At 37.7% G+C, this 24512-nt stretch overlaps 1 protein-coding gene across 12 annotated transcripts in view; it reads right to left on the reverse strand.

Annotated features, from left to right (window-relative positions):
* Positions 1–622: 622 nt before the first annotated feature.
* NRG1 (neuregulin 1) overlaps positions 623–24512 on the reverse strand; it is a 198979-nt gene continuing 175089 nt past the window's right edge. For 2 of the 12 annotated variants that reach the window (XM_006916327.2, XM_025049888.1), the window contains 7 exons: positions 23910–23968; positions 17350–17373; positions 12722–12824; positions 11014–11140; positions 8518–8648; positions 7515–7721; positions 623–4834 (listed from right to left, as the gene is read on the reverse strand). In XM_006916327.2, coding sequence (XP_006916389.2) covers positions 4183–4834; positions 7515–7721; positions 8518–8648; positions 11014–11140; positions 12722–12824; positions 17350–17373; positions 23910–23968 — 1303 coding nt within the window. In that variant the 3' untranslated portion in view covers positions 623–4182. Of the gene's footprint in view, positions 4835–5214; positions 5357–7514; positions 7722–8517; positions 8649–11013; positions 11141–12721; positions 12825–17349; positions 17374–23909; positions 23969–24512 lie in introns of all 12 variants that reach the window. The other 10 variants (XM_025049885.1, XM_015592840.2, XM_015592842.2 and 7 more) reach the window with 8 other exon arrangements.

Below are 24512 nucleotides of genomic sequence, written 5' to 3' on the forward strand. Positions count from 1 at the left end.
ATGAGAAATTTCTCATGCATAGGCCCTTCCCTGAGCAGTAAGATGGGCATTTAGTTTAATTTATTGATAGACTGAAGAGAATGCACCCAACTTAACCTATCTTTTCTTAAAACTGTGAAGCAATAAATTATGAACCTGATGGAAAATAAATTTCCTAAAGCTGCAGGAAAGCTTGGTATGGCCAGGTTCTGGCTGGCTGCCTTTCAGACTATGATGGCCACCAGACTATTTAAATCATAATAACAGGTTTTCTTTTCACAAATGCATGGAGTTGCCACGTTGAAATTTCCATTAGTCTGACCAGGTTCCTTACTGTCGCTACAGAACATGTTAACAACCAAGATCCAGGCCATCATGCCCTAAAATGTCCTCTCTGATATGTTACTGTATGTGTGGAGAGGGGGAAGAAAACATCATATTGCTCGGTTGTTGCCCCTTAAACAGCGGTAAGCAGAATCAATAGGCAGAAGATGATTCGAGAGTAAGCAGCGTGGCACAAGCAACGGACAGACGAGATGATCATGGCGCCCACCGAACATATTCCTAAGTTAGCACAGCTGCCGCAGTAACACGAAAGGTGCTGGTCTAACAGACTGAAACACTAGTCTGCTGAGCAACACTCCCGGGTCTCCACAGAGTAGCGTTTTTATTGCAGAATGTCTTTCATGAAAAATGAACAAAACTTTAAATAAATCACAATTACTTATTGCTTAGTATTTTGGATAATAAATTCTTTAGTTTATCAGTACCTCACGGCCTTCAAATGTGCATTCTTCAAATAGTTTCAATTACATATACATTCTTTCTCCTGAACAATAAATTATTCTTTAAAAAAAAAGGAAAAGGAAAAGATACATAATTTTAAAGCAAAGAAAAACAAAAAATATATATTTTCGACATTTATCTTAAACTTATATGAAAACGACTTTATGTTAGATGCTTAAATATAAATAATAAAAGACATTATGTTATTTACAATGTTACACTGTAAGTTGAGAGAGTAAAAATCTGACATTAACTCATAAAGACAGTAAATGATTTAGGAAAATATCCAAGTAATGTACAATGTGTATTTACAAAAGAATACATAATAGAACTCGTGATACATGGCCATTTCTTTTTGTCTGCATTTCTCTGCAGTATTTCATGGGTCTTTGTAGATAGAAATCACTGTGGCTGGAGGAATGCAGCCAGTACTAAATGATAAAACCAGGCCTTCCTTATTTTCCCTAATGTGAATCATGCACCTTTCAACCTTAGGCCAAAAAAAAAAAAAAAAAAAAGGAATAGTTACTGAGCAAGTTACCCTGGATAAACTCCACCTGTATCAAAACAGTCACACTTAAACAAGGAAGATGTGGCATATTGGTGTTTGGAACACGTTCACATACACACAGGTAGAGTGCTATTTTGTAGAAAGCATGAGCTGTCCAGGTACTCTTGAAGAAAAGTCATACCAAGCAAGAAGGGAGAGTAGAACAGAAAAGGAATCTTGAGTGAGAAAAAGGAGTTTTGCATATACTATGTTCCGCTGCATATCCTTCAGTGGGATATAATTTCGGGCCTAGGAAAAAAAGTTGTTATTGAACTTCTGGGCAATTTCCACTACCCAAAAACTCACAAAATCTTTCCACATGCTGGGAACATAGGTCTTGCTCCTTTGAATTGCCACAGCACTGCCTGAGTTTCAAAACAGGGACAGTTGAGAGCGATGTGTCAATTAAATGTCACAGAGATATCCCTGTGAACACAAATCTGGTGGCCTCAGCGGGTAGCCCCGAGGAGTCAGCTGTCCTTTCTTATCAAGGGATAAGATGAGAACACCATCCCAACAAACGCCACCTCTGTGAATAACCAGAATCAAATCGGAAATGAGATTTCCTCTTATCCTAAGTTTTCATGTATTTTTGCAACCTGAAAATTCACAGCAATTTTCACATTCAGGAGAATGTTCATTGCTCTCAACAGACTATTTCGTTTATTCCTGAAATTCTCCAGAATGAGACATTTGAATACTCCAGAGCCTGAAGACTTTGAAACAGAAATTTTAATATTTTTATTACTGATAGGAATTTCTTTATTGAAATATCTAAGAATGACTCAAGCCCTTCAAAGGCAATATTAGAATAATTTAGAGAACCTCTTTGGATTGACTGTCTCCCTCTTGCCATGAGTTTACTTGTTTCTACAGAACTGGGAAATCAATGTGACCTGTGCAGCCTGACAGGGCTCCTCAGTGTAGGTCAACAAGCAAACGAGGACACTGTGGAGGACAGAGGAAGCAGATGGGAACATCGAAGGGCAGCTTGGCCTACCAAATACTCAGAGGAACTTCAAGGACCTGCAGATAGGCATCTCTGTGGATTGTAGAAACACATAGGAGCTTCATGATATGACTCGTGTCCAGCCTACATTTTTCTTCTAAGACCTACTTGCATGTTATTTCTTCCTTTAACTTAAACATAGAGATTTGGTAAAGAAATAGGTTCAGTTTACTTGCAAACAAGAAGCAGTTACTCTGACTTCATGCCTGGTATTTTGAATCCCTTGCTAATCTGTTCCCCATTTTGTCCATGGCTCCTAGAAGGCCATTTAGAACCCAGGTAAAGCTTCAACCTAATTTGACGGATATCAGGCAGGGCATGAAATAGGTCTGGAATTCTTAAAAAATTCTCTTATTTTCCTGAATTAGCGGTTTTTTTCAAATGTTAATACTTCTAGGCCTTCCTTGGACTTACAATCACAAGAGAACATGCAAAGTTTAGACAGTAAAGCAAAAAGTAAGAAAGGGGAGGAAATGGCTGATACGGGCTGCAAATCAGAGGTCAGTACACAGGAGGGGGTCAGTTCTGCAAGGAAAGGTGCAATCTTTCCAACACCATTGACATTTCCTGGTGAATCATCATCATTCGTGAAAGGTTCTTACTAATCACAAATCACATGCACATTGGCCATTCCTGACAAAAATATTCATGCATAGTTATGACCTAACGAAGGCGACATCGAAAAATAAGGGAAAAATAATGAGGAGAAAGGAGTGGCCAACAAAACCGTTTAAGATCACAACTAAGTCACATAGCTGCTCTTCACCTGTGTCCTCTAAACACTCACTCCTAGACTCTATTTCCCTATGATGACATGTCACCACTATGTACAGCAGGCACGTTTCACTCTAGAAGTATTTCAGGTGAACTGCTGAGTGTGCTGTTTAAGCTGCGGTTTTTGTGCCATAGCATGTCTGTTTTGAGCTGAGAAGACACGACCGATCACTAGCTCCCAAATCAGTGAAAAACACAAGTCAGGAATGATTGCACCTTTTCCAGCCACGGTTTGCTCTTCAATTAGAGGAGCCGCTATGTCATTCCCCCAGAGAGAAAGTGAAATTGAGTCCTCTTATAAGGTGTTGGATTTACCCTGGTAGCAAGCCAGAACGCATTTTCTATGCTACCCTCAAAACTGTTGCTTTTTGTCGAGAAAAAAATGGAAATAAATTAAATGGTAGCTCCTTTTAGTAAGAGCAAGCTGTCTTCTGATTTATAATATAGTTTTTAAAAAGTCACAATATTACTTTCTTCCTAATATTTAACATTACTTAATGCAGTTTCCTGCTTTAATTAATAGTAGCATGCTGTTGGATCTACTATTATCTCAGAGCCCAGTGAAGCAAACCTTTGGCTGGCAGAGTAGACACAACTCATTTCATATACTGAAAGCAAAAGAAAACTTCATACAAAAGAGAGGAGTATTTGGATGGATGTGCCATTACAAGACGTACTGATTGGGTGCTACTGTAAGCAAACAGAGGAACCGTTGCAAGTCTTGCAAATCATATGTCCAGTCAACATCATAATGCAATGCACAAGAAGCCAGCAAAAACTGAATGTATGGGAGGTTTTGCTGAAATACTGTGGAAAAGCAATCGCGGTAACAGTACAAAACTTGCTCTTGACATAACATAACATAAAGGCACCATTGATATCTTTCTCATTTTGAAATACTGTAAAAAATTGCTACATATGGCACATAACACATTTTTACATACATATATTTAATTTATAAAAGTTTATTTTCCTGTTTTCTATTTGCAGAACTGCTAAAATAAAATAAATTGTTTAATTTAAGGTGGAATACTTTATTATATAAAATAAAGTTTTACAGGTGAATCTATGTGTTTATTTAGGTTTATACAGCGATAGGGTCTTGGTTAGCGATTACACTAGACAGCCTGGCCTGCAAATCTTCCTGTGTAGAGAAGCGGCCTGCTGGGTTAGTCCTGCTGTCAGCCAGGCGGAAGGCAGGCGCTGCCTCAAGACCGGCTGCCAGGGGGTTCTGTATGCCCAGGAAAGGTGTATCTTCACCTACTCTTTCATCTTCTGTTTCGCTCTCTGAGTTACTGCTCTCAGCGCTTGTGGTGTTGTCCATTTCCAACCTGTTGGCAATGTGGCCATTGGGCTTGGTTCTTTTGGCCCGCCGGCTGTTGGTGAGTTTCTTAACAGGCTCTTGGGCTGGCTCGTACTCCTGGGTGGTTTCATACTCCTCGTCCTCCACTATCCTCAAGGGGCTAGGGGGCAGGCTGTTGCTCTCATGCGCGGGGTTGTGGTGGAAGGAGTTGAATTGCTGAGGGTGATGGTCATACTTCTCCCGCAGCCTTGGTGGTGTCACTAGAAGCAGAGGTCTCTCTTCTTCCACAAAGGGACTGACTGCCATGGAGGGCATGGACACCGCCGTGCTGGACACAGGTGGAGACATTTCCGAAGGGGGCGATTTGGGGGAGCTTGGCGTGTGGAAATCTACAGGTGACATACGAGCCGGGGTGGTCATTGCTGACACATACCTGTGTGAGCATAGAATACCCCACATAAGTGTGGTGGAAAAAGTGACATAGAGTAGGAAGGGTAAGGGGACAGAGTTCAGGACATATAACCAGAGAACAAAGAATTTCTATTCGTTGTATACTTCTTGCTTTTTACACTAGGACATTCAGCACCCTTGGAATCCAAAATTATGCAGCCAAGAGTTTCCTCACAGGAGTGCATGCACAGATCAGCTAAATTGCCTAGCTCATCAAAGCTTTTAAGACTTTCAATCTCGTCATGATTTTAAATAAAAGCATGAGTCAAAACAAGAGGGCACTAGGTCCTGGAACCCTCTCAGTTTATAAGGACTAAGGCTCAGGGATTTGGAAGAGAAAGAAGTATTACTTAAATACTATACCTTCCTAAAGGCCAAAGTGTCTTAGAGAATGAAGCCCAAATGGGGAATGGAAGAAGATCTAAGATGAGTTGCTGAGAGCTGGATCTGCATGCATTTGGATCTGTGTGCCTTGTTTCTCCTTAGCTCAGCTATAAGGTTATGTCTTATGAAAAAAAAAGAGCATAGTAACTTAGATTTATTCCTGATAACAGTGTAACACATTCGTGTGCTGTAAATTTTTTCACCAAATGCTACTTCTTAACATTCAATTTGCGACTATCCATCTCAGTGACGAAGACATTCAAAGATAAGCCTGAGAGAACCTTACGTCAGCTTCCTGGTCTACCTTTCTTCCAAAACTTAACAGCTGCATCAATCTTGACATATCTCTGTGACTGCTTAAGGGTTAGCTGTACCATGTTACCTTATGTCATGTTATGCCTGATAACGCTCAGTGAATCTCACTGACAAGACATTGAGTGCATTGTTTTTACCATATCATGCTTTCTTCCTCCAGAGTTAGTAGACCTTACTTGACACTGAAGATGTGGCTTATTCAGAGTCACATTTCTCAGCTTTTGACAAAAATGTTACCAACGCATAGCACTCAGTGACTCTTTTCTTCACATTGGCATTCACAGAATCTAATTTGTCTTGACCTGGGATGACACAGGACACCACCATCTGAACATTAGCTAACAGGAACCCATTCACTTTCCTGCTCTTCAGCCATGATTCAGAGTTATATGGATGTGAGATCTGGCTGTATCTAAAATGGGAAAAGTGTCTAGAGATTGAAATATTTGGGGCTTGAGTCTTCAGACTTTTTGCTTTGGGGATACTAAAATTAAGCTCTCTGTGAAATGCTAATCCAAATTCAACCAACACATAAAAATGCTTCACCTTTTCTTTCCATGGTCTCTGGGTTCAGCTATATTATGCAGTCCTAGAGAATATCTGGGATATGAAAGGAAGCCTACCACAGTAGGGAAATGTCAACTTTTAAAAATAAATATCACATGTAGTGATAAAAAAAGAATTTACCTCTAGCCTCTTTTTCAGGTTTCAAAAAAGATTAAATTAGGGCAGATAAACTTCATTAATACATAAAGTTATAATTATATAAATTTAAGAGTAATGTTTTAAACTAGTTTTGGGCCATGCCTACCTTTTAATAGAGGAACAGTGCAAACATTAATTCCATAAAGCTCTGACATACCATTTTGGGATATTTCATATAAAGGCCCTCGAAGAAATGACTAACAGGCTGTATCTGACCTGAAAGCCAAGAACTTGTCATCCTTTGTTGTAAGCACTTCCCAGTTCATGAGGAAAGAGGCTATCAAAATTATCTCCACTCATGTAAATACCAAATAAGTATGTATTCTACATTGTGTAGATCTTTTAACAACTGGTCAAAGATTAGACTGAGATGACAATAAAGTAAATAAGCAAACGAAACCCCACTGAATTTGAAAACAAATAACAGCTTACTTATGGGCTAGAAATGCTGGTTGAGTATAACTCTCTCCCAGTTTAAGTGAAAATAAATGAAAAGAATCTATAAATTCAGTATTCCTATTAATTTCAATTTACTTTTCTCTGTTATTTATTTTACCTTTGCTGTAACTCCCCAACCCCAATCCGATATCCCCAGAAGAAAGCCAAAACTTTCTGGAATAAAGGGCCATATTAAAGGCAATGTCTGCTTTGAAAAACCACCTGTGAAGACTGCCAGGTGCAGCATACAAAAGATTTATTTATTCATCCTTTCTTGGATTTCATAAAAGGGATAATCTATGGTGTAATGCAAACGGTTGTCCCCCATGACAGTCAGCAGTGACATAGCCCTCCATTTGCTTTAACTGAGGCTAGAAGGTAAGAGAGAGTTAGCACATGAGAACATGAGGTCAATTTGACCAGAGTTTGGATATCTGGCAAATTGGAATTATAGAAGGGTCCTCAGCAATCATTGGTGCCATCTCTCTAAAGTTACAACTGAGGAAACAAATCCCAAGTGGGTCTGAGCCTAAGGTCGGAGCTAGGAACTCCAAGTTTGCTGCACCTTTCCACATCAAATCACTTGAGCTCTTTAAGAGTCTGTTGCCTGTCAGCCACTGGGACGTCGTGAGAAGCTCAGAAGAAATAAGTTCAGTCAAACAGAAAGATGACTTCATCAACTAGGAGCATTCCTAGAACAGGCAACTGCTGCCCCTGATTCTCATTATAGTAGATTTCCTTAGGTGAGACCGCAGGTGCTCACGGGGATTCTCTTACTGGGGTTCTTTCTCCTCTGCAGTAGCTTTGCCCTTCGGTTTTACCTTTCACTATGAGGAGAGTCTCGGTAGGAGTCGGGGGTGTCTCTGGCATGCCTGAGGAAGCTGTTACATTCACGAGGGCCTCCCATGCCATTAAGACGTCCTCTTGGGCCCCCAGTTGGGCTGCTGTGCCTACTGTTTTCTACTGATGACATCATGATTACAGAGTGGCTTTCTGAAATGATGCTCTCAGTGTGTCCATTGCTCCAACTAGAGGGGAAATGTGAGAGGCAAAGATATATATATGGATATATATATATTTTTTAAGTTATATGCAAAAATGGAAATGAAAGAAAGTAATCTGGCAAATATTTCAAATTATTGGTGCATCAGTAGTTCACTACAACATTACTTGTCTCTGAATACAATTGTTATAAAGATAATTGCTATATAGAAAGGAACTTGATTTGGATTGGTTTTGTAAGGATACTGTTTATTCATTTGTTCATTCATTCAATACATATTTATCAAATGTCACTCTGTACTAAGTATTCTCATAATCATTGTGTTCTTGAGTGACTTAGGTTAAGGAAGCATTTGTCTTTTGAGCTACATTTGGACGTCTAGTGTTGCCCTTGGTTACCTGGGCATTTGAGAATTTAGGGTTCAGTTATTTAACCAATTTCTCATGTACTTTTTCCAGGGCAATTTAATTATTGGAAGAAGTCAACTTCTAAGTATTATAGAGCATCTAAGACTGACTCTTCCTAGTGTGGCAATTCAGTGAGCGGTTGGGCATGAGTAAAGATAATCTCTAAAATAGGAAACAACAATTCTTAAGGTGAGTAATGTTTTCCCTTTTCTGGTGATAAAAAAAATTAAGGCTCGAATTTAAACAGCAAGAGCCAGCTGATGTCTAAAGTCTGTTTTTGTTCCAAACCATACATTTAACTATACTTCACTGTCCAATAAGTGTCTTCTGTCCCTTTCTTAGGCAGTGATAGCAAAAGAAATGTGCAAAAATTCATTCTTGGAGAAATGCCATGCAATTGTTTTATTCTCATACCTGTGACTAGGAGTCTGGGTGACAGTAGTGGAATGATGAGCTGTCGAGGTATAGTGACTGGTGGAAAAAGATGTCTCCACTTCTCTCTCAACAATATGCTCACTAGAGATGACATTTTTAGATACGTATTGCTGGATAAACAAAGAGACACAACTTGAAGATTCATGAAAATCAAAACATTGTTAGACACACAAAAAATCTGTTCTAGTACATATGCTCCACAATATATTCCATTTCTCCAATGGTCAGATGGCAAATCCTACCCTCGCTACTGTGTCTTTTAGATTTGATGAATGGAGTTAATGAATTACTTTCCAGATGTGCACCCAATGTAGGTCCTACAATCATGACTACGTATTATAAAAACAGATCTAATTTTTCTATTTCCTTTCCAGTTGATAATGTGAGAATTCAATATAAATCTCTGCCCAGTATTCATTTTTGTCATGATTGTTGTAAGTGAAAGATGAACAGATATTGAGTCAAACAAAAGCATAGAGATGGTTTGTCTTATTTCAAATGTTAAGTTAGTAGAAGAATTGTTTTTTAAATCTTTTTTTTTTTAATCTACCTTTTTCTTTCAATTTCCTAGCGCTGCTCATGTTGCCTTAATGATATCACCAAAATTCTTAACTTATTGTCAGTGGTAGGACTAACAAGGTTACTGAAAGATTTGAAGGTTTTACAGCAGTTGCCAAGGTCACACATCTTGACGAAGCACATAATATATACAGTGCAAGTAGATTCTACTTTATTTTCATCACCAAATCACAGTGGCTATTACCGCTTTCTATCAGTGAAAGAGGCACATCTGAAGTTGTGTTTTAAATGCTGTTAATATTTACACTAGATTGAGTTAAATGAGAAGAGGTATGGAAAGGAATACTCTTAGATAAAATAAGGCCCCTTATAATCTGATGAGCTCTGGGCTGTAAAGGGACCTGATATATCTGTGGAAACCCCAAAATATACAACTTAAATTATGCTTAAAATTCTAGATGATTCTTTTAACGGAAAAGTTATACCATGTGGATCTTTCTGGGATGTACAGCTAGACTGCTTTAAAGGAAAGATGTCAATGTCATATACAGCGAGCTATTCCCAACCTCTGTACCATTTCAATCATGCTCCTTGGAAGGCGATGTAAGTTCAGTGACTCTAATGAAAATAATATTTAACAATTTTTGAACACTCACTAACTGCCACTGGGCTAAGTGTTGTACATAATTCTCTCATTCAATGCTCACAAGAACTTTTTGAAGTAATTATTTGTAGGCCTGTTTTCATAACAAACAAAAAAGGTTTAGAAAGGTTAAAGCCCAAAGTCATACAGCTTGAGCCATAATTGGAATCCAGAAAGTCATTCTGCCTTCTATATATTATAGCATTCATAGTGACAGATTATAGGTGTGTCTGTAATGAATGCATTTATCAACTGTGCATAGCATTCTAAGGGACACTGGTAGGGGGAGGAAAGCAGCAGAACATTAATTAATACATCAGCACCTTACTCTAACAGTCTCCCAAAAGTCTTCGCTACAAGATTTGTTGGTGATTTAGTAAACATCAACTCTGAACTTGGGTCTATGAGATATTTGCTCCACATAAAATATACCTTTTTCTATAAGATAGAAAATGGTAGTGCGATATCATCTCTGAGCTTTGCTTATAAAAAGCCAAACATCAGAGGAAAATGAAGAATCATAGTGGAATAAGAAGAGCAATCCTTCAAAAGCCAGGAAAACTAAGTCTGGCACTGGCCCTTACCTGTAAAAGGGGGAGGTTTGGAAGATGATATCTAAAGACTCTCAGAATCTAATATTCTATGACTTAGTTATATTTAAAAGCCGAGTGCTTGGTAAATTTTAAACAAAATATTTGAATGATTAAGGGCATATTTCACCTGGAGAGTTTGACATCATGTAGAAAGAGTCAGGGAATAAAAAAGCATTATATTCTTCCAGTTTTGCTGAGAAGCAAGTTTGATAAGTTACTTGACCTTTCCATGCCCTAATTTCTTCCTCTGTAAGTCAAAATCAGCAGATTGTCAGACACTGTAAAATGCCTCTAATAAAAATCACTCTAAAGTCCTTAGCTCTGTTATCAGTACTAATCAGTTATAGACTAGAGTAGCCTTCATTTCCAAATTATAAAAATAAAACATTTCCTTCTGATTCTTGTATCATTAATTTTATTATTTTTTCTTTGTGTTTTCCTTTTCTTTCTTCCAGTTATGGCCTCCCTACAGAACAAACCCAAAGTTATTATTCCAGCCCCTTAATGAACACTTTGGAAGAGGAAATGTGCTGGTTTTACAGTAACCAAATCCACTTTAAAAAATGTCCCCATTATTTTCTCCTGGCGAAACCTTGGATTCCTGGAAGCTGCGGAGATTAATGGTAGCAGCTAAGAGCCTAAGAGCTTTAGAAAATAAACTTCAAGGTGCCTGAACAGAGGAGAGATGCTCAGCTTTTCCACTGGCCAGAGTCAACATACATTCACCAGCTGGACGTTCTCGGGGGGTGGGTTAGGGTGGTGAGGCCCATTTGCTATGTTCACCATGTTGTTTCGTTCAGACCGAAGACTCTGCCGAAGCCGGTCATGAAGCTTTTTCCGCTGTTTCCTGCATATGAAAAATGGAGCATTTATTTTCTATTATTTATATTTCTTAGTACAGTCAATTCTTTCATCGACCAACATGTAACTCAGGCAGTAGACTGGTAGTAGGGGTGGGGGTGAGGGTGGGCCATTTTATCTCAGAATCTGCCTATGGGCAGATATGGAACCGCACGTTATTAGCAAATAGTTTTGAGAAGCTGAAATTTAACTGGACTGCTGAGAGATTAAAAAAAAGAGACAGGAGAAGACAAGATAAGCCAAATGGATACTTGGCTAAAACCCCAACTTTCCTAGTCAGTCCGTCTTTGCCTAAGTCTTACAGATAGTCATTGGTCTTAGGTAAAAATTTGTGCTGTGCAATCGATAAAGCAATTTCATTTATAATTTTGCCTGTGTGTCTCTTAAGAAAATGAAGTTAGTATTGAATCAACATTATACATAGTGTGTGTGCACGAATAGTATAGCATTGTACATGAGTTAAGATATGTATATATTTTCCCAGTAGATTCTGGCACAATTGTAATACAATCCTACTCTAGTAACACTTTTTTGGATAATTGGTAATGAATATTGAAATATCGAGATTGAATCTAATAAGACTCATAAGGTGGACTCCACGAAGGCTTGTCTTCTATCACTTACTAAATTCTGGCAACACACTGAATCCTGGGATATTAAGAAAGCATCATCCTTGCCCCTGATTTTATGGTATAAAAGTATATATTCTTTGTTCCTCAATGCAACATTCAGATCACAATAATATTCCCATGACTAGTTTTGGCAAGATAATTTCTATGACGAAGCAACAAAACAAAATTGTTAATATTATTTCAGTCTTGAAGTGGAGGTTATATGTCAGAAAGAAAGTGGAGGGAATTCATGTCACACAGTAATTATATTTCTTAATATGGACTCAGTTTAAAAGACCAAACACAGTGAACACAAATCTGCTTTAACATTTTCCTTTTGTTCTTTCAAAGCAAGTTTTGCTTGATTTTCCTCCCATGAGATTCCTTTTGTACATCTCACACTTTGAGAGCACTTGAACTGGAATTTAATTAGATGAAATTGAAAATAATCAGTATAATGTTCAGAAAACTGCATTTCAAACACCACCAAGTGTTTCCTTTATCTTTTAAGCATTAGTGTGAATTGGACGTGCGCTAAGCAGTGAGTGACATATAAGCGCATCTTTGGCACCTACCACTCTCCTCTCAGGATGTGATGTGTGCACCCACATCCACGCATGTGTGTGTCCCCAACCCTTTCTCCAGTCACGGGGCTGTGGTCACTTATCAGAATCGTTTGAACATTTTCACACTAATAAGCAAAGCTTATCTCCAGTCACGGGGCTGTGGTCACTTATCAGAAGTCGTTTGAACATTTTCACACTAATAAGCAAAGCTTTCTAATGCGATTAGGAAACGTCCTACAAATAGATTTTTCAGAAGAAAAAGTAAGGGGAAAAGTCTCCTTGTGCCCCCTTCTCTTTTCAAGACTGAGCTGTGGAGGTGCCTTTCCGCAAAGCCCTTGCTGGCTATGCCATGTGTTTGTGAAGGGAGAAGGCCAGAGGAGGACGGTTTACTTGGTTTTGCAGTAGGCCACCACACACATGATGCCGACCACTAGCAGGGCGATGCAGATGCCGGTGATGGTCAGCACCCTCTTCTGGTAGAGCTCCTCCGCTTCTAGAAAGGGATGAGAGCAGATGTCACCAAAGGCCCCTTTGACCTGCCAGGACTTACAAACGAGTAGTTGGCATGCTGCATGGCATTGTCCATATGCAAAAGATAATTAATGCATGATAATTCATTACTTTTTGCAGATACACTTAACGTACAGCAAATAATAATAATTGGCAAATAATAACTGGCAAATAATAAACATTGACTATAGAATTACTATTCAGTTAAAACTGTAGATTTTACTTTTTAAAAAAATCTCTTGCAAACATCTCTTGCAAAGACAACGGGAATCAACAACAATAAAAGTAGCTGGGATCGGCTTCGCTGGGACCCTCCTCTCCTCTTTTCTGCCTCCGCCCCCAGTCTCTTTTGATTTCCCAGCTATTTTATATTCCAGTGGTCTTTACAAAGAGCCATTTCTAATTTAAAAAATAAACTCAAAGACATATGCAAACATGAGCTTGACTTGTAGTTAGCAACAAAATTGGGGCTGGGTCCCTATGATTTCACAGGTAAAATATGAACATAAGCTGCACAATATGGAGAAGCAGGGCACTGTATCAGAGAAAACCCTATGTGATAGTCCTGGTCCAACGTGTAGTTTTGTCATTTGGAGGACAATTATTACTTCATCAATTGTACTTAGAGACCATATTTATCTGTAGCAAGAAACCATTAGCTCAACTAATGAGCGATTTGGAATAGATTATACATTTCTGCATTGACCAATACGGCAATTTAGTTAATATATGTTACACTAAGGAAGTTCGATACCTAGAACTTTGAACTAAAGGTACTACTGTACCCCAAATGCAACCAGTCTCTTACTCATGAAAGCCTACCTATCTGCAAATCAGTTTTTTTTTTTTCGCGAGGATAACTTGATTCTACTATGGCAGGCTAGGTTCTTAGCAAGATTTGCTGATTTAGTGGTGAACCTTATCCCTTAGGAACTAAGCTTCCAACCAGTCTAATTACACTTCCCCAAGAGAACTCAACTGGTACATAATCAGCCACTTAGGCTATGCTTGATAATCTGATTAATAAGCTGATCGAGAACTGGGACTATTGTACAAATGAAGTTCTCTTATGCGGACATCAACATGGGGCCTTACTGAACAATTTCAGTTTACATTCTCAGTCTCAGTAACCACACCTTTTTGCTCTGTCGGGAGGGTAATTTGCAGGAAGTTTTCTTGAAATGAAAAAGTATGTTTTAGTTTCTATGATACAGTAGACCTTATCATTAAACAAAACATTTCCTACAAGCCAAGCCCATGGTAATCAAATTCCAGTTAACAGGTCAGAAACGTTGTCAAATCAAATTAATATAGCACTGATTATTAACAGGAGGAGGAGAACAGAAGTCAGTGGGTAAAGACTAGAATGTCGCAGAGATTAGACAAAAACAAACCAAAAGGGTTGGAAGTGGAAAAGAAAAACAAACCAAGAGGACAGACAGACTGACAGAATGACAGAGAGAAGGAGGAAGTCAGGTACCTCAGGTACCAGGGAAAACAAGGTTAAAAGTGAAGGAGCCATCTGAAGTCCCTGGCACAGCATGCCTGATACTAAGGGAGGAAAAATAAAAAAAGGAAACCGGAGGGAGGAAATGCTCAGGTGAGAAGAAAAGGTGGATGCAGAGTTGGAAGGGTTACTCCATACAGCATAACTCCTAACCTAGGCTGGCCGTCACATGGAAGCCACAATTAGAAAGCAAAGCGGCTGGTGCACTGCGGTGAAACAATGAACCAGGAGACGTAGGAGTGGTGTCACATATTTTTGTGCTGCAGAAGTCAAGTGAGGACAAGGGATGTGAATGCTTCTGTGTTAATGGCTGTGTCTGCTGCCTCCCCTCCCCCATAGCCACAGGACAGGGAATTACATTTTATAGGGTGTTAATCTGTGAGCTGATGCCACTGGAGCTTCTTCTTTGACCTGGCATCTGGATTGGCTTTCAGAATATACATCTAAGAAGCAGAGGCACCCCACAGGTCCTTCTCCGTGGGGCCCAGGATGCAGAGCAGGGCCCCTTTGGCTGTGGCAAGTTGGTGAAGAAATAGGAGTCTAAAAGTATTGTTGCCAAGAAAATGAAGACCCTGCTCTCTGTGTCCTTTTTCGCTGACTCCATTTTTCCTTCTCTTAGAACAGTAAGGGTTTGGTGGCATTGACCTCTTAACATTCTATCCTTAGAAAAAACTGGGAAATTGCTTCTGCAAACTACAAAAAGTGACTTATTTAAGAATAAGTGGGGACAAAAGATCATACATACTCTCAGTAATTCTTTTGAGAAGTTTTTTGGTTGTCGTTAATTATTAAAGAATAGATTGACCGGAGTTTGTGAACAAATGGTATATGATGACTTACCCATTCTTCCTATGTTATATAGGAAGGCCCACATTTTCCAGTGAATTCAGTCAAGGAAATAAAAAGGCAGCCCAATAAAGGCCAAAGGGTAAAGCAAAAGTGCCGAAATGAAGCAATTAAAGCCAAGGCCTGTAGAATACAGATGTGGGGTTAGGATTCCGTATTCACATCAGCCTTTACTGAAAGCGTTAAATGCTCCTCGTCTAAATTTCTGTTTGATTTTCCGGTGGTTTACTAGATCAGGTGACCCCACACTATATGAATGTATTGAAAGAAAAAAATGCTTGATGAGAAATAATATTAACCCCTTTTCCCTCTTCATTTTTCCTAGTGTAACAGGGTCATTAGGGCAAGAGTAAATTAGAGGCAGCACTGAAAAAAAAGAAGCCCTCAGTCGAGTTGGCGGATCTGCCTTAATGAGTGGAAATGATTCTGAGACTTCACTCTATGGCTGGATGCGTTGAAGAGAATCAGATCAAGCACCATTGTTTTGTTTTGTTTTGTTTTTCACTATGATCTGGCCAGGCCAAGAGACAGAGGCCTTGCCTTTCTCAATTTTAATTGGCCTTTAAGGTCTGATTTTCCTTAAGGATGGAATGTTCTGGCCCTGGGACTAAGAGCCCTCTGCAAAGATTGCCTTTAAGAGACATTCAAATGCAAGTACAGTGTGTCTTTACTAACCCTTAAGATCTTACCGAAGGAGAAATGGTATGTCTGAAATATCCTTTACTGTATGTACTTCACTGTTTGGGAATAAAAATAGTAAGTTCTATAGTCAGACCCTAAAATGATAAAGCGGGGAGGATGCTGTTACTGAGAGGACTGGAGGTGATGGTAGAATGTTTTCTCTCTCTGCAGGAAAGGCCAATAAGTTTTTTTAGAAGTGGGACAATTTTTATCCTGAGGGAAGTAACCCGAATAGCTAACTCCCCTCATGCACACGGCCTGCCACCAGAGTGATGTTGGTAGGCCCTGCTGCGCATCTCATTTTGGGGAGATGTTCTCTGATGTGCAAAGAACTACATATAAATGAGGGGGTTTTTCTCATCAAGCAAATAGTTTTCTCCTGAAAAATTTTTGGAGCAATGGGCAATTGAGTTTTTATTCCTATAACTGCTATATCCTGCAACAGCCTCATTTTCCATAAATAATGGAAGGTACATTAGGTGAGACTGTGATGTTATCAGCCAAAAGAAAACATCAAATGTAAGGTGCCCTCCCTGCATGATGTCACTGACACCAGCTGGATGGGGATCAGATATTCTGTTAATTAAGACATTGGTGACCCATGACCACGTCCCAGGGTTGCACGCGGTATTCAGGAGTCGCGGGGCCTGTGCTGTGGAGCCTCTGGGAAGGTAGCCTGGCTTTCCTTCCTCCTGAGACTGTTTAGGATGCAGGCCTTCGAAAGAAGCAGGCCCCAAATTCATATGCTTATAGGAGACATTTTATGTTTACAGTGTGAAAATTTCTATTTGATTATGGGTCTGGATAATCTTAGTGACTCAAGTTTAATTCCATTAGGACTAGAACTTCCACTTAAAATAGCGCAAGGCTTATTTCTTTCTGTTTCTATTTCCTTTTTTATAAGATAATGAAGTTGGCCAGAGTTGTGCTTGAATATCTCCAGAAAATCAGAGCAGTTTATGCCCGTTCGTATAATATCGTGTTGTAAGGTAAGGGCTTTCTATGCTATTATATTAAATATATGATTTTTACATCGTATGTCAAACTCCCATCAGCCTAAGATGTGGTGTTTTTTAAGGTGATGCATTTTAAAGTTTCTTTGGTTCTCAAGCCCCTGGTTTGGTTCTTCCCTGTAGCCTTCTGCACCACTCCAACTTACCCCTGCTCTGAAATAACAGCATGGCCAGATCCAATTAGTGAGTCAAAGAACGTGGGATAGATGTGAATTTGTAGCAGGTGAGGTGATTTTAAACTCTAAGTGAAGTTTGGGAATCTAAAAGCTGCTGCACTCAGTAACGTTTCAGTAAACTAATCATAGGTTGAAAGCAGAGAAATCATTGTTATAGCTGTATGATCCCTTCTAAAGAAAAAGGAAATTAGTTAGGAACTGAAAGGTAAGAGGAGGAAGGGAAAAAGATTTCAGCTCATAGGCTCTAAATTCTGCAGGCTAAAAGGAATGATGATTGGTCCATACCCATAAATTCAATCCCAAGATGCTCTGCCAATGCAGAAAGTTGACAAAAAAAAGAAAGAAAGGGAAAAAGTTTCAGAAAAGAGCAATACACTGCACTCCAAAACACATTACACATGACTATTACGGCTCTGTGCGTGCACATCGAGCAGGACAAACGGTGTTGGTTAACGAAGCAGTGCTCAGGTACGCCTCCACGAGTCCACACAGGGAACTTCTCTTTTAAAAGGTGTGCAAATACCAGCACACTGTGTCTTTATTAACCCTTAAAAGACTTACTGAGGGAGAAGCTGTTTAGCTGAACTATCCTACGCTCCTTCATTGTTTGAGAATAGAAATATCATATTTATAATCAGAAAAGGCATTTGGTATTATTTCATTCCTGTCTTTTCAAAAGGCAGAAGCAAAGTTCCAGAAAAGTGAAAAAAATTTTTTTCTTTCTTTTTTTTTTTTTTAACCCAAAGACACACAGTGGCAGAGCCAAGACCAGAAGCCAAGAGGGTAGTAATTTGGTTTGAAAATTTTATCACGTTGGATTTATATTTTTCATTAGATATGCTCTAATATCTCTCATCGCTTTGGTTATTTATTTATCTTTTAAAAAACTCTCTTTTTTCTCCTAAGCTTCCACTTTCTCCAATATTTACCTGGTATTTAACAAACACTTCTTTCCCAAAAGCCAGACAGGGCACTGGGGCATCAGAATCTGCTTCCAGTTTTTTTCATATAATTCCTGGTGATGCAGGAAACTCAATGCCTTTTAAAACTTGTAGAAAAGAAAAAGATGGGGGAAGATACAATTCCTGTGGTCTTCAGTTAATTTTAATTTATTACTCCCTTAAATAACAGAGAGCCAATTCAATTAGATGATCACTCCACAGTGCTGAGCTCTGATGCCCAGATGAGAGCCGACAAGTACAGGTATTCAGAGGACCTGAGGGCAGCTGTGGAAGGCAACTCAGAGGAGTGAACCCACAGCCCCCAGTCCTGGCAGATCTGACTGCAGAGACACGAGGATTGCAGGGATCGTAGGGCTAGTAGAGCCAGCACAGGCTCAAGTGAGAAATGGGTAAAACTGGGCAAAGTAAAATAAAAAAAAAAAACCTCTAGAAATGACCGATCCCATTCTTGAAACAAAAATTGTTCACCAAGTTTCACCAGGTGGGACTTTTTAGGAGTTCCTTATTTATGCGAGTATGGTGGAAAGGCAAGGGCAAAATAAAAACAGAGGTTCAGAGGTCTACATTTTTTCCCTTGATCACTGATCAGAGAGATACCAAGGTGGTCCACAAATATGGCAAGGCATCTCTTAACTTTCAAAATGTGTGGTGGAGTGCAAAACCATCAGTTTGGGTTTGGACAAAGAGCCTCATAGAGAGAGGGCAGTGTAGAAGGGAAGCGTGCTGGAGACATCCTGGTTTCTGGTCCTGCCTCTGCCATTTACCTGTTCATTGACTTGGACAGCATAACTTCTCATTGACAAAATGTTTATGGTACTAACATGGCTCACAGGGCAACCCTGTAGGATAAAGGAGCCATGAAATATGCCCGCCAACAGCAGAAGGGTTTAATAGCTGGGAGAACAGACACATCTGGAGACTCACCTTGGGCCAATTACTGCATGTAGGTTTTCTCTTAACTAATTTCATGGTCAGGAAAACTCTGAATGCTTCTGGGATATGTCAAAAATTTATACTTTAAAAACTTGCCAGGAAATGAAGTTTCCCAGATTAAGAAATATATATATATATATATCAAGTAGTAAATCGAGTAACAATGATAATGAGAGCCAGTATTATAATAGAGAGACCCCTCTGTCTTAGGTCCAGGATAAACCAGAGGATGTAGGGTTATTTTGGTTGTACAATGTTCACAGCAAAATAACAATTTATTCATATCCAAACAAATCTCTTGCCTCTGTGCAACACTCAATTTGACAAATGGACTTTTTTTTTTTTCTATTTGTTTCCTTTATATAAATTTTGGAACACCAAGGAATAAAAATTCATTTTCCGAGTATGTGATAATCAATTTCCTTACATATTTCCATGAGGGTACAATCAATTTTTTTCCCTAGAACCACCTCCATCTCTCATCTTTTCCTCCTACCCATCAGTAATAATTTAAGGGTTAAAATCAAGAGATATTTACAGAAACTCTTTCCAGAGAATCATTATTCTATGCCTACGTGAACACTGCTAATGATATATATTAGTTGCGTAGAAAGCTTGGTTAAGTCTTCAATAAAATTAGTAGCATGCCCATGCATACATATTACTGCATTTACAGTTTTATAGGTAAGTCTGTGAGCCTAACTATAATTTCATTTCATGGGAAGTCATTCATATCAGGCAGCTTCAATTTCAAATAATTCAAAAGGAAATTGGTACTTAAAACTAGAATCTCTTCTGGCCATAAGCCCTAACAAGGAAACAAGCAGAGGAAACATGCATCAGTCATTCTAGACCTGGAGCAAATACTGCTCTAATTTATTTTTACTATTGGTGCCTACGTTTCTTTCATTGTGAGTCAAGAAAAGCAGAATATACAAACACTTTTCATTTTATAAAGAGGTTACTATTTTCTATCTGTTCTATTTAATCTAATGTTGGCTTAGGCTCATTATGTATCATACACTTCCTATTGAACTTCTGCCTACCCACTACATTTTTCAAATTAAATTAATAATTCAAAAACTCAAAGGTTACTGTAAACAATTTAGTTTCCTTTTCTACATGTGATTTCCTGCTGTGCAGAAAGCAATATAAAAAATTAATTTAAATCTAAGAGTCTTCAGAAAAACTATTAAATATTGACTCACTAATTCTTTGCTTAGGATTTTATAATTGTTTGAAGAAAACTGATTAACCTGTAGGTTAATTTAAATTTTCAATTCCATTAGAGAAAAAAAAAAAAAACAATGAAACAACTTTCTTTTAGCAAAATTATATGTACATGCAATTACGGTTTCTGTTAAAATTTGAAGACATTTAAGACTTCACTCTTTAACATCTTGGGCCTCATTGTGGAAATGGTCTCAAAGACTTATGTATAGTCTTGCCTTTCCACGTCTCTGAGATTTCTAAAGGAGTTTGGTCAATGTCAGTTCTAAACAGGACAAACTCAGTGTTTGGCATTTAATTTTCAACTTACCTTTACAAATGTAGATAGTTTTTTTTTTTTTTTTTTTGCCACTGAGCCCTTCAAAATGTAATAGGAGACCTTTCTCCTTACTTCCAAGTTTCCATGTACACAAGAGCACATTCACAAACACACACACAGTAAAATCTCACTAACACTCAGTTGGAATTTTTGATAATTTTGTCATAGATTGAGTATGCCTTTATTCTACTGTCAGCAAGATATACATTTTTGATACATAAATTAATAACTTTAACAGATTTAAAAAGCATTTAGAAATCAACATAAATAATTTAAGCACTATGATTCAAAGCTACTTTTAAGAATATATGTTAAGGTTACTCATTTTGAGATCATGCCTAAAAGTTCTAAAATTGTACTTATTAAAATATTCTATAATTTGGGCTATTCTATAATTACTTCCTATAATATGTTAGTTTATATATGACGTACTTGCCCCATACTTCCTCTAGCTATTGAAGCTGTGAATACTTTTTTTTCCCTCTCTATAAAATCTATAAATTGATTATAGATTGCCTATACACACACACACCACACACACACACACACACACACACACACACGTATGCTCACACACATTGATGAACACAATCCTTTCAAGTAGGAATTCTGTGTTAATAGGTCAAATTTGAAGCTGACTAGCCTTGACAATATTGTCCTAGAAAGTAATATAAATATGTTTTATTTCAAAACACATGGCTTTCTTCAAGAAAGCCATATAAAATATACATTTGTTTCTTTCTTCATATTAAGCCAGTTTTTATAAATCAATACATGCCCCATAGGATACTCTGACCGGAAAAGTTACATCAACTCCTAATAATATAATTTGTGTTAATAAGCATTGTAAAATTGCACATTTTTTTTAGAATGTTATTTTTCAACTGAAAATGTGGTTTGGTAAGTTGAAAAATGTTTCTCTTAAAAGCTGGGGAATATCTTTTAAAATTTATGTTATGCGTTTCAGACTTCATGAATATAAACAATTAATTTTAAACGTTATCACTGTGGCAACGGTTTTTATTCTTTGTGCAGCTCTCATTGCTACTTGGAGCAGCAAAAATTTATTTTCCTGCCTTCTTTGGGGGAGTTTGCAGAAATAAAAACTGAGAATTTAAGACATAGAGGTTAGAAAATTAACTCTGGATAACTTTGGAAAGCAGTTTCTGATGGGAAGTCCTTGCTTTTCCAGGCATGAGGCAGCACGGATGCACAGTCATTACAGATTTTGTTCATAAATGTGCTTCCTATCAATCTTTGTTAAATCAGGTTAAATATGAATGCTGCTTTCCTGGATGTTTTCCAAAAGTGCCACTGAAAGCTTACTAAAGAATTTAAAGTTATTTAAGGAATCACACTCTGATTAAATACATAGTGGCTCTTTTAAAATAATATTTTATGAAAGATAATGGTCTAAAAGAGACATTTAGAACATTTTCTCCGGTTACTACTGCCAGATACATCTGCATTATTATTTTGAGAAATATCTTCATTTTTAATGGTTTTCTCTATATGGTACCCCGACATTGCCTTCAGCATACAATGAAACTATATAACACCAAAAATTTAAGCATAATGCAAATGTTCAGAATTTTCATTAAATTAGACAATATAATTTCATTATATTTATACAGTTACATGGATTTGCTAAATTTATCTTATTTGAACACACACACATTTCTAAAAGAAATGGCTTGAACATAGTAAGTTAAATTCTATTATTTCCTTTCTATTTTTACATTCCATTTTATCTACATATAAAAAAATTAATCTATAGCTATGTACAAAAAAATCTGTTCACTAAATGCATATTAAAGATTTGCGAATAAAACGAAGACTGAATTTGAAAATTTAGTAATGTCGATTTACCAGTTTTTCATAACAGAAAACAGCTGATAACATAATCTTTGATATGTAGCCTATATAAATATATAATAAGTACCACTTCACTAAATAAACAATCGAACATTATGGGTCTAATCTCCCCATAACGCATATGGAATTTATTTTTCCATGGAATTTATTCTTCTATGACTGTTAACATGATCAATAGATTCTTATGCTTTGCATGCATATGAATAAGGGTAAATCTCTAATTCCATTTGGGACCCCAAATGACCAGCTTGTATCACTGTTTCTTGTGTTACATAAATGCATACTTCAATAAGTTATGTGAAATATTTTCAGAGTGAGCAACTGACAATCTAAATCAGAGGTTGACAAATCCAGCCCACTCACTGCCTGCTTTTGTAAATAAAGTTTTAACAGCACACGGCCATGCTCACCAGTTTACACACTGTCTGTGGCTGCTTTTGTGCTACCATCACAGCTACACAGTTGAGTAGCGGTGACATAGATGATATTACCCGGAAAACCTAAAGTATTTATTGTCTGATCCTTTCCAGAAAAAAAAAGATGTCAACCTTTGATCTAAATGGATAGTCATACAAGATCCTTTTTAAATACGAAGCTTTGAAAGCTCCAGAATTAAAAGCTATAGTCCTGATTCATAATAGGACAAATTCAGTTTAGTTATCCATGCAATTATATTCAATGTGAATTGGGTCTTTTAGAAATGATATTCAAAACTTTATGAAGCCATAGAAATCCATCAAACTTTTGTAGTTCTGCATTTAAAAATATGTATCTAGAGGTGAACTGTTATATTTCAAAATAAATATTAGTTTAAAACAACGATTTCCCTCTAAAAATCATCATTGAAAGTAGCATAAAGAAATGCTAACATAAATAAATGATTGTTTAAACTAGTCCTGAATCACTTGTTTCCTAAGCAACATAAGTTGAAGTTAGGCTATCTCATTTGCTGTGAAATGTTTGTTTTTAATTTTCCTATTCAGTGATTTTTTTTTTATACCTAAATGCAAACTGCTAGTTAATGAAGAAAAACATCTGAACTCTTTTTATTAAGTTTATTCATTATAAATACACTCTGAACCAAAATTAACTTACCATCATTTCAAGTGCATATTGATTACAACTTAGCAACATCTTTTTCAGGATGTTGTCATTTTATAAAGAAGATGGACTGTTCAGTGGAACGATTTTATTTTATCAATAAAAGTGAGACTTTTAAATGCCTTTATTATAATTGCACTGCTTGATATTGACTATCATTTTTATCACATTATTCAATATCAATTTCAGAAACATCGGGAGCCTCACACACCTATTAGATTCTCAGAGCCAACTAGTCACGAACAGAGGAAGTAATACAATCTCTTTTGTTAATGTTCTCATGCGACAGGCAGAGGCAGTCAGTGTTAGACCTGGTAAAACACATCTAGCTCTAGGTGAAATCTGAGGGGAGATGCAGCAACAAGAAAGCAGCACCGACTGAGCATGCTCCTATTCAGGCAGAGACAGAAAGGGAGTGGACGTACTGTAGAAGCTGGCCATTACGTAGTTTTGGCAGCGATCACCAGTAAACTCATTTGGGCACCTGAGAGAAGAAACAAAAAACAATGGTAGAAAAAACAGAGAAAAGAGAAGAGGTGAATATATGCTAGAAAGAAGCTCCTTCAGTGTCTTTTGACTGAACTTGGTGAGTTCACCCTCAGGAACTGAGTCTTTGTCCGAATCATGGCTTTCAGATGCTAGCATTTTCCTCAAAGGGTTAACAATTTGGACAAAAGGTAGTCCTTGGTTTTACATGACAGAAAGATCCCAGCATTTTAAGTGACTGTTTTCTTTCAAAGGGAGCCACTTAAAATTAAATCTGAGTTTTTCTTCATCTCAGTTTTCCATTTCATAGCTTTGATCAAAATGTTGTAAGGAAATGTTCTCTCTTTTGGTTGGCCTGCCTGTCACGATTGCGAACATCCCTGGCCATCCTGATGGGTCATTCTTTTAAATTTGTGACCCTCGGGGCCCATGTTGACAGACAGTTAAACAAGGCCATATTGAATGGTTTATGCCCCCAGTGGTTAAACCATAATCAGAACAAAAGGAATCAGTTACGACTGAGCTGTAAAAGCACCAAGTGG

Source organism: Pteropus alecto, unplaced genomic scaffold (assembly GCF_000325575.1).
Source record: "Pteropus alecto unplaced genomic scaffold, ASM32557v1 scaffold24, whole genome shotgun sequence".
Classification (NCBI taxonomy): Eukaryota; Metazoa; Chordata; class Mammalia; order Chiroptera; family Pteropodidae; genus Pteropus; species Pteropus alecto.